Genomic DNA, 11,586 nt, shown 5'->3' with positions numbered 1-11,586 from the left:
CCGCTGCAAAAGTCATTGAACTCTTCGTGCAGATGGTTGTTGTCTTGCAAACGTCCCCATCTGTTGTCTCAGTGATCGAGACGTGGCTGCATGTTCCGTTACAGCCATGCGGATAAAATGCCTGTCATCTCGACTGCTAGTGATACAAGGCCGTTGGGATCCAACACGGCGTTCCGTATTACACTCCTGAACCCACCGATTCCATATTCTGCTAACAGTCATTGGATCTCGACCAGCGCGAGCAGCAGTGTCGCGATACGATAAACCGCAATCGCGATAGTCTACAATCCGACCTTTATCGAAGTCAGAAACATAATGGTATGCATTTCTCCTCCTTACACGGGGCATCACAACTACAATTCCCCAGGAAACGCCGTTCAACTGCTGTTTGTATGTGAGAAATCGGTTGGAAACTTTCCTCATGCCAGCACGTTGTAGGTGTTGCCACCGGCGGCAACCTTGTGTGAATGCTCTGAAAAGCTAATCATTTGCATATCACAGAAACCATTTTTTTAGCCTCCTAACTTGATCAACGCGCTTCACGCCCCGATGTGCAATCTAATTCTTGCTGCAAAGGTAATTTATCTCGTAACCACTCACGTTTGTTTCGCTCTCGAGTATTCTTCCTTTGTTCATTAATATGTTGTATGCTCTATTCGATCTCATACCTTTTTTGGGTAATTGTAAGGTTTTTCAATCATAGTTGAAAGTATGATTCGTGTCCTTATTCCATCATGCTGGTGGCGACCGTAACAACCATTCATTTTTTTAATCATTGATCAATTTTAATTATGTAAGTTCATCCTCAATTTGCTTTATAACTTGGACATTTTTATCTTATGTGTAATTTTTACCTACTATTTGAATAAATATTATTTTACTAGATCAAACTCTTATCATTCAGAAACCATCAAAGTAAATTATTCAACTGAAATTCCTGAGTCCTCCAACCATAAGCAATAGGCGAGGCCCCTGTCGAACTCAGGAACTAACGAAATAACGCTTTCCGATGTGCGCGGCAGCTGATTTTTCAAGTGGCCTATTAGCTTCCTGGGGGTTATCTACCATTTTATATGACCTGGGGTAACAGTTTCAACATCAGTCTAAACTGCATACCCATGGAGCAAGAGTTCGTGCTGTAGCGATTCATGGTCATGACATCAAATGAAGTGAACATTTTTATTCGCTGAAATATTTGTGAATATACCCAAAGACTTTGATAGAGGCGTGCGTAAAAAAAACAAAACTAAAATTAATTTCAGAATATTGTCGGTAAGTTCGGCATAGAAATTGTTTAACAATGAAGACACTATTTGTTCTGTGCATTCAGAAATTTTATTTTTTAATTATTTTACAAGACAAAGAATTCGCTATTAGGTTTCTGTTGCTCTGAAATGCGGACAACGGCCGGCCATTGAACATTGTATGTCTGTAATAATTTAATAAGTGTTGAAATGTATAACAGAAAGAACTATTATGTTTCATTAAAGTAACAGTCATTTACCGTGCAGGAAGTAGTAACTATTTTAATTTTCAGTGACTGTAGCAGCGTGAGAAGATCGCGCCAATGAGTCATTATTGGCCGCCATTGCCGGCAGTAACATTTCTTTTAATATTTTCACAGCTTCTCTCAGACATAAACGCCTGAGAGTGTATAAATAATTTTCTTTGACAGGCTTTATGTGAATATATTAGTAACTTTAAAGCATTTACAGTATTTATCGTAACTTGTGGACTATCAGTTCAGTGATTCACATAAGCTGCTTCACGGCGATCGATTACCATTTCAAAAACAATATTTTTAGGTAAAAAATAATTTACGTTTCCTTACGAAGAGACAACATTTCGCCACGCGACATCCACGAATAACAACATTTCCATGCTTAAGTTTATCAAAGATATCCTGAGCGTTTAGCTTTTCGATACATCACGCAAACGTTTTATGTGTAATATTTTAAGGTGCTTCACATCCGTAGCAAGGCTGTGCGCCGTTATTTAAAACAGAAGTTATTTTAATTAAAGAATCATGCAGATTTCAGTATATCGTCGCAATTTTGTAACTGGAATTCTATCGTTTCCTGTAGAATATATTTCACTACAGTACTTTTAAGTATAATTCCCTTCTCCCCCCCCCCCACCCCCCACCCTTAGGATAGATGCCAGAAAATCAGTACATTTTAGCACCAGTACAGTGTCCACAGCACACCAGTTTCTGACAGTTTGTAAACTACTTTTATTTCTCGTCAAAAATCTGTGATATAACAGTGGCACATCAGCCTTATTATTACAGATAGCATGAACGTACGAAACAAGAATGATCAGGTCTTTCGCATATTTTTAGTCGTAATCACCATAATAGATTCATATTCTCGGGGAAATTTGTTTTGCTTTTCCTTCTTAAGAAAAGCTTGTGGTTTTATACTTCGTTTCTGCCTAATGCAAGCATCTATAACGATATATATGGTCTTCCTGACATCCCCAACTGGACTAAATTGCTGCGAGCGAAATATTTAGAAGCTGTTTCTGCGATTTCTGGAGATCACTCTCGCAAGGGACAAGGTGCTCGCGGTGTCAGTGCCAAGCTTAGCTTAGGCTGCAGTCACTGTGGCACAGTGGATTCCGCCGATTACCGACATCGGCCGAAGACGGCAGATCTTTTCAAATCAGTACGCTACTACGTGTGCGGACACATTGTAGCCGATTTCATCGTCCGAACTTCGACACTTCATTCGGACAACAATCGATGAAATTAAAATCAGTTTATTTTCTTCAGTCAAATCGACCGACGTTCTTACACAGTAAGTATGCACTGTGAGAAGCTGACAAGTTTATCACAAGAAAGAGTGAGTTTGTGGCATCCTCAGGATGAAAAATATCATAATCAGGATATAGTTCGGAATCTATGGACTGAAATCGCAGGGTTATTGGGAACCACAAATACGCAAAATCTAAGTAATTATAGCCCCAAAAATAATTCATTCAAGTGAGAAGCGTGGCGCACCGCTTTAGTTAATGCGGTGTACCTTCTTTGGGCTGTAGTAGGTGCACAATAGCTGTCTACAGATTATTACTTCTGCTTCTTAGCGTTTTAATACCAGTAAAGTGGTGACTGTTATACGAAGTGATTTGCATACATGGTGTTTGTGTTTCCACATTTCAGTGCTTCAGATGTTCTGAGTATCTTATTCTAAATTTTATGCTTGTCTTCCATACGTTGTGGAATGGCAGTGAAGGTTAATTGAAGTACATCTGCACAATTTCAAATAAATACAGCAAAACCTAGCTTTTCAAAGGTCATAATGAATCGTCTCGAATATGTAACGGAACTCTATGCGCTACAGTCCAGGACCGCGCGACCGCTACGGTCGCAGGTTCGAATCCTGCCTCGGGCATGGATGTGTGCGATGTCCTTAGGTTAGTTAGGTTTAAGTAGTTCTAAGTTCTAAAGGGACTGATGACCTCAGCTGTTAAGTCCTATAGTGCTCAGAGCCATTTGAACCATTTTTGTAATGCAACGTTTCTCCCTTAATCTCATGTATTCGAAACGCTTGTCTGTTTTTTATTCCAATAACTGTGGGCAGAGTGTACTCTACTTGTCACTTCATTTTCGAGACAGATGTAGCAAAGCAAGGTGCATTCGGTGTCTTTTTAATAGCAAAAACTCGGATGCAAAAGCAGCAATGTAGCGCTCTTCTCCAACCACAGAGGTGTCGTGGTACCCATACCACCCATGGACGCTAGACCCTAACCTAATTCATACAGAAAATGGATTCTAACCTAATCCAACCTAATGTCCTTGATACCGCCAGAAACTGGCGTAAGGGATCGGATGTACTGTCGGTCGATGGCAGCGGACGACCTCTGGTGACAGCGTCCAGCAACTGTAATCGGAGCCACTGTAAACTCAGCCGTACTCAAAATGCGCTGTTGGACACGTACACGTCATTTTGACGTCACTTCCGGGTCTCCGGAGTCTCGCAAGCTCTGAGGTCATGTCTGTTTGTTTGCTGGTGCGCCGTGGCTGATGTTCAGTAGCTCTCCGTCAGTCGGCCGGTGAGGATGGTGGCAACTGAGTCCAGGGCAGCGTTCTGCGTGGCGACGGCGCTGCTATTGCTGATGCAGATGGTGGACGCGGCAGAGTTCGCCAGGCAGGGCTACAGCAGACGGCGCGGAATCAAGATACCGCGCATCGCCACCACGTCGACGACGAACACCGAGGCTCCAAGACACCCGCCAACGCAGGTATGCAAGCGCTAAAGGCCGCGCCGATCAGCATATGCGCTGACCAGTCAGAAAATTATGACCACCGACCTATTATCGATACAAACCTGTCCAGGCAATAACAGCGTCACCTTCCGCGTAATGAGTGCCACTGAGACACACGTACGATGCATGTAATGCACTACTGGCCATTAAAATTGCTACACCACGAAGAAATGCAGATGATAAACGGGTATTCTTTGGACAAATATATTATACTAGAACTGACATGTGTCTACATTTTCACGCAATTTGGGTGCATAGATCCTGACAAATCAGTACCCGGAACAACCACCTCTGGCCGTAATAACACCCTTGATACGCCTGGGCATTGTGTCAAACAGAGCTTGGATGGCGTGTACAGGTACAGCTGCCCATGCAGCTTCAACACGATACCACAGTTCATCAAGAGTAGTGACTGGCGTATTGTGACGAGCCAGTTGCTCTGCCACCATTGACCAGACGTTTTCAGTTGGTGAGATATCTGGAGTATGTGCTGGCCAGGGCAGCAGTCGAACATTTTCTGTATCCAGAAAGGCCCGTACATGACCTGCAACATGCGGTCGTGTATTATCCTGCTGAAATGTAGGGTTTCGCAGTGATCGAATGAAGGGTAGAGCCACGGGTCGTAAAATATCTGAAATGCATCGTCCACTGTTCAAAGTGCCGTCAATGCGAACAAGAGATGACCGAGACTTGTAACCAATGACACCGCATACTAACATGCCGGGTGATACGCCTGTATGGCGATGACTAATACAGGCTTCCAATGTGCGTTCACCGCGATGTCGCCAAACACGGATGCGACCATCACGATGCTGTTAACAGAACCTAGATTCATCCCAAAAAATGACGTTTTGGCATTCGTGCACCCAGGTTCGTCGTTGAGTACACCACCGCAGGCGCTCCTGTCTGTGATGCAGCGTCGAGGGTAACCGCAGCCATGGTCTCCGAGCTGATAGTCCATGCTACTGCAAATGTCGTCGAACTGTTCGTGCACATGGTTGTTGTCTTGCAAACGTCCCCATCTGTTGACTCAGGGATCGAGACGTGGGTGCACGATCCGTTACAGCCATGCGGATAAGATGCCTGTCATCTCGACTGCTAGTGATACGAGGCCGTTGGGATCCAGCACGGCGTTCCGTATTACCCTCCCGAGCCCACCGATTCCATATACTGCTAACAGTCATTGGATCTCGATCAACGCGAGCAGCAATATCGCGATACGATAAACCGCAATCGCGATAGTCTACAATCCTACCTTTATCAAAGTCGGAAACGTGATGGTACGCATTTCTCCTCCTTACACGAGGCATCACAACAACATTTCACCAGGCAACGCCCGCCAACTGCTGTTTGTGTATGAGAAATGGGTTGGTAACTTTCCTCATGTCAGCACGTTGCAGGTGTCGCCACCGGCGCCAACCTTGTGTGAATGCTCTGAAAAGCTAATCATTTGCATATTACAGCATCTTCTTCCTGTCGGCTAAATTTCGCGTCTGTAGCACGTCATCTTCGTGATGTAGCAATTTTAATGGCTAGTAGTGTACCAGTGAGCGTGGTGTTTGCGTGCGGAATGGTGAACGCGCGCGATCTGAGTTTGATCGATGGCAGATTGTGACGGTCCGGAGGCTCGGCACGAGCATTTCGGAAACCGCACGATTTGTCGGGTTTTCGAGGACTGCTGTGGTGAGTGTCTTCAACACATGGGAAAGCCAAGGTGAAAGCATGTCTAGACGTCGTGGGGTTGGGTCGTCGCAGACTGGGCAGACTAGTAAAACAGGACAGACGTCGAACAGTGGCAGAACTAACATCAGACATTAATGCTGGGTAGAGTACAGGTTGTCTGAACACACAGTGCACCTAACACTCCTAACGACGAGCCTGCGGCGCCGATGACTCACGCATGTGCCTATGATAACACCACGACATCGGTAACTACGACTGAATGGGTACGTGGCCATCGGCACTGGATGTTGGCGCTGTGGCGGAGCGTTGCATGATCTGATGAATCCCGATACCTTCTTCGTCGTGCCACGGGACGGGGCGAATCCGTCGTCTTCTAGGGGAACAGCTGCTTGACACCTGTTCTGCGGGACGGAGACAAACTGGCGGCGTCTCCTTTATGCTCTGTGGAACCATCACGTGGCCATCCATGGGTCCAGTGGAACTCGTTCAGGGCACCATGACAGCCAAGGAGATCGTGCTTTGGTTGCAGACCACGTACACCCCTTCATGGCGATCATGTTTCCCGACGGCAGTGGCATTTTTCAACAAGATAGTGCTCTCTGTCACAAGGCAAGGAGTGTGATGGAGTGGTTCGAGGAACACATTGACGAGTTCCAGTTGATATGCTGCCCCCCCCCCCCCCCCCGCCCCAAACTCGAGGGATCTGAACCCGATGGAACACATTTGGGATGGAACTGAAAGTGGTGTCGGAGCTCATTGTCCCCCTTCCAGAAATTTACAGGAATTGGGTGACTTGTGTGTTCAGATGTGGTGCTGACTCCCTCCAGCGACCTACCAAGGCCTCACTGCTTCCATACCGCGACGCTGCTGTTACCGCGCCAAAGGTGGACATACCGTTGTTAGGAGTGTACTTTCTGCTCCATTTCCACTCGATTGCTGCATTCGGAAGCGGCGCTTCGACAGATGCGGTTACGGTCGTGGTTATCGTTCACGCTTTTCGGTTAGGCCTACATCCTTCACGTTTACAGCTGTTTACATTACGCTGGCCCCCTCCCTCTAAAGTCTTAGTTGTGGTGACGGAGAGGCCTGTTAACTCAAGGTCTAGGCTAGGCTGAAATGGGACATAAAACACGAGTGGATAAAAATTCTATGTCAAGTCCGTAAATTTTCTTTACTGATTGTCTGCGTCGGCTATTGCCGTTTTCGGCTCATTACCAACCCATCTTCAGATCTAAAAGTACACAAAATTGTGCACAAAAATGTTCAATAAAAATACATTCAGCATTCGAATTTCCATTTGCAACACATACAAATCTAAAATGTGATATTCGTTACACAACTTCGGATTTTTAGAGTTATGTCGCCCTACTTAAATAAAAAATCCTAAAGGCATAACGGGAAAATATTAAAACGCGACACAATAGAAATGGAAAATTATGTGGTGAGTAATATGATGTACCTTTGCGAGGTGCCGGGTCAAGCAGTGTATTTAACACTAAATTCTTCTAGAATCTACATATGCAAATGATGCTCTAAGCCCCCCCTATTCCAACTCCGACTTTTGCTGTTGCACATGGATTAAAGAATATACGCGAACTGACTGTAATCAACCCTGCAAGTGGAGTAGAAAAGAGTTTGGCACCTGCAATAATTTAATTTGATAAATAAGTTAAATAAAGGAAGGTTTCATTAACGTAGTGAGAAATGATGGGTTGCTCTACCGATTAACAGAATGAAAGTTCTGTCCAAAATAACAATATGATTTATTAAGACTAAACACAAAATAATAAACAAAAACACATGAAACATTTATAATACATCAAATTGGCTCAAATTGGATACTCAAACAAACGCTGTGAAGGTGAAGTTGTCCCTAAACTAGATTGTGAGGTTTAAGACGAAGTGGTATGTAGAGCCAATTCCTTGCCACTCAAATCTTAAGAGAGACACACAGCTAACCCAACATTAATTGCTGCTACTCAAGACAGAAGAAAGTTAGAAAAAGACGAACAGGCGCGCTCTGCTGAGCTCTGATTATCACCTAGGAAAATCCCTATCTGCCGGTGCTGCGGACATACATTACCAAACTGTCTTCTTAACTGCCAGAACACGATCTGGCGTACCGGAGGCGATGGCTGGTTGCTTCGACATCATCGACCGAAAGGCGAGAGCCGACTACCCTAGAGCACCCGTACATGCCGAACACCGAACATTCCCGCCCCCACGACAGTGGCCGTGGTTAAACTTTCCAATCAGCAACTCGAAAACCGGCGGAAAATTCCACTCCATTGCCGGAGCACTACCATTCCACCAATGGAGATTCTTGGCGCCAATTTCTGCGCTGATTTTGCTACGTCACGGAGCTATGCCCTGAGCAAGCCAATCACAGTTACTATTTTGCAGAAAGCGCGGGAATTTTCCCGCCACAACTGCCTGGGTACACAAGTCATTCCCACGCCTCGCTGGTAGCCCGCCAGAAAGTGTTTTCACTAAGTTTCTGCGAAGTAACGGAACCTCTAGCCCAGCCGCTACTTCAGGCCCCTCCGGGCGTGTCTTTTGACAATGTCGGCGTCTGGAAAGCCACCGGACCACCCGGGTGATGAGAGATGCTGCGTGGGAAGTCCGCGTGTGAAGGAATAGCAACTTTCCACCGCATGCAATTAGAGAGGAGAATCGTAAGATAGAAATATGAGAGGGGGCTCATGCCACCTCTCATTGCCCCTACGCCATCTTAGATTGTAATTGGTGAGCGGTTGGCTCACTTAGGAGCAAGGTAGTGAGTCAATCGCCCAAGAACAATCTTGCAAACTGACTCCACATGCCGCACTCTATAAAGAAAATCACTGCAACCGAAAAATGCAGCTCATAGAGGGAGGATTATTTATGATGTAGCCAACTTCACCTTCTTAATATGGAACTCTTAACACTCACATCACACATCCATAACCAGGGAGCCCCTTCCAAACACCGATTCACACAGACTTTCACGCTCCAAATATGGCCCGGGCATGTGAGCCAAATATGGAGCAGTTTATTCTTTACAATCAGAGTTGGAGTGCTCCGCAATTAAATGCCCAAGATGTTACAACAATTTGTATCATTAAACTAACCTGAACTCACTCACACATGATACTATTTAAGTTAACAATCTCTTTGTGAGCTTTCAGAATCTAATTACAACCTCCGATTCATTCTGTCTCCCTGCAGCAAGAATAACCTTTACAAAATGTTCCCTGAACTGATGGTCCATTCACAATGACAGTGGTGGTATCTGCTTCAGTTTATGGGGACTTCAGGCACACTGTTTGCATACACACAACAATAAATACAAAAATACAAAAAAAACAACATGGTGTGGAGAACAATACAGCAATTTGTAATTTGTGCGCCCTACTCTATCACTTACATAAGAATTACAGTGTAAAACACAAACACATATAAGGTATAACATACATTGCAAAAACAACACTAGAGAAAGAAATTTAAGAAAAAAAAACAAGGTTCATGGGGCATCAAGTTGTGCGTGCACATTGCACAGTGTTCCCGACTGTGCTGAGAATGAGGCACTAAATCACATTGTTAGAAATATTCGAAGCACTTCACAAATTCCACAGTACTGACATCACATAGGGCTAAACGCCAGGTGTTGTTGCTACGTTGTTGCAACAGCAATAGGGTGTGCTGGAGCATCTGCAGTACTCTGTTGAGATTGCAGCAAGACCCACGGATATGATCACGGCAGTACGGTAGGAAGACACAGTGATAGGCTCTCCTCACGCCGATTAATTGTCTCTGAGGTCTACTTGTTGGGATACATCACTAGTCTAGGTCTCTTCTCTCGCTGGACAGTACTTAACGTTTCCCAATATTGCAGTTCGACGAGGGATGAGGCACGTGGAGTGACTCCACAAGTGTGTGAGGTCATCCATACAGGATCGAACTAGTAGCGACGAGTGCTATAACTGCTCTCTAATAGAGAGGAGAAGTTAGAAATGAGACAATTCATTTGTTAGAGTTTGTGGCACGATACTGCTTTGTGTATGCAGATCAGCCAATGCTAGTGAGTTGTATAAACCCAGACAGGTGAGTATATAGCGTCCCTTTCTGTCCTGAGGCACATGAGACGCCGGTTATGACAACATATGTTATCTTCTTCGTGTACTCACGACAACGTGGTCTGCCGCAGGGAATCCCTCCAAACGGCTGCTGCGTCCGGAGAGCTAGCTGGCTGTCGCGTGTGGGTCGCATGTCAGTGTCAACGGCCAGCCTCACTTTCGCTTGTGGCCCGGCGAGGGCTGTCTGCCGCCTAATCCCTCAGGTATACAGCCCGGTGACTGTCAGCTTGTAAGACCGGATGCTCTCGCGCCCTTCACGTCAGGTGGCGCGCTGACGCTCTCCTTGCAGGTAGCCGATGACCTCTTGTTTTTGCTCCGCCTGGCCTCTGCATTGCCACGATTCCCGTCATCTGCACAGTTCTGACAAAAATCTTATGCCTAACTATCCGAGCGGTCTAAGACGCTGCAGTCATGGACTGTGCGGCTGGTCCCGGCGGAGGTTTGAGTCCTCCCTCGGGCATGGGTGTGTGTATTTGTCTTTAGGATAATTTAGGTTAAGTAGTGTGTAAGCTTAGGGACTGATGACCTTAGCAGTTAAGTCCCATAAGATTTCACACACCTTTGAACATTTTTTTACAAAGTACGGCGGCATAATTAACTCCGGCCTGCCGGAGTGGCCGAGCGGTTCTAGGCGCTACAGTCTGGAACCGCGCGACCGCTACAGTCGCAGGTTCGAATCCTGCCTCGGGCATGGATGTGTGTGATGTCCTTAGGTTAGTTAGGTTTAAGTAGTTCTAAGTTCTAGGAGACTGATGACGTCAGATGTTAAGTCCCATAGTGCTCAGAGCCATTTGAACGAACTCCGAAAGACAAGCACTTGTGCATTTGTAATAAACTTCTGTACTCCATACGTACAATGAAGACCACGCGGCTCTCTATCACGTACTCTTTATTTCCAGTGATCAATGTTTCAGATGATTCTGTAGGTGGCGGAGTGAAGGTAAGTGGATCAGGTTTTAGACAAAAGTAATAATACATCCGTGGGAGAAGCAATACTGTAAATATGATTACTGATCGTTTCAGTGGCAGCAATTAAAGCTGTGCTATAAGGTTCCTGCCTAACCACTTCCTCGTAAATCATGGCATACTGCTGCAACTGAAAATCATATTTACATAGTTTTGCTTCTGCTCTTAATTTGCTATTATTTTTGACTAAAACTGATCCACTTACCCTCAGTCATCCACCCACTTATCCCTATGATTTAATTTTAAAAAATAACAAAATCATCTGAAACGTTTATAATTTGGAATGGAGATTGCTAGGAAGCTATACACAAAATCCATATCATTCATCTTTTTTCGCTGTAGTTGTCATCGCTGTGAAATCGATATCTGGCTCCGTGACAGCCGCCTCTTCGATATAATTTTTTATTCTATGTTCAAAATGTTTCAAATGGCTCTGAGCACTATGGGACTTAACTTCTGAGGTCATCAGTCCCCTAGAACTTAGAACTACTTAAACCTAACTAACCTCAGGACATCACACACATCCATGCCCGAGGCAGGATTCGAACCTGCGACT

General features: G+C 45.1%; 1 protein-coding gene across 1 annotated transcript in view; it reads left to right on the top strand.

Moving 5' to 3' along the window:
- The first annotated feature begins 4,059 nt into the window (after positions 1–4,059).
- Positions 4,060–11,586, top strand: part of LOC124805611 — a 99,231-nt gene continuing 91,704 nt past the window's right edge. Inside the window, exon 1 of the mRNA XM_047266177.1 lies at positions 4,060–4,242. Within this exon, the coding sequence (XP_047122133.1) occupies positions 4,060–4,242 (183 nt within the window). The remainder of the gene's footprint in view (positions 4,243–11,586) is intronic.

Source organism: Schistocerca piceifrons, chromosome 7 (genome assembly GCF_021461385.2).
Source record: "Schistocerca piceifrons isolate TAMUIC-IGC-003096 chromosome 7, iqSchPice1.1, whole genome shotgun sequence".
Lineage (NCBI taxonomy): Eukaryota > Metazoa > Arthropoda > Insecta > Orthoptera > Acrididae > Schistocerca > Schistocerca piceifrons.
Note: the sequence above shows the minus strand (reverse complement) of the source record. Positions and strands in the feature narration are given on the sequence as shown.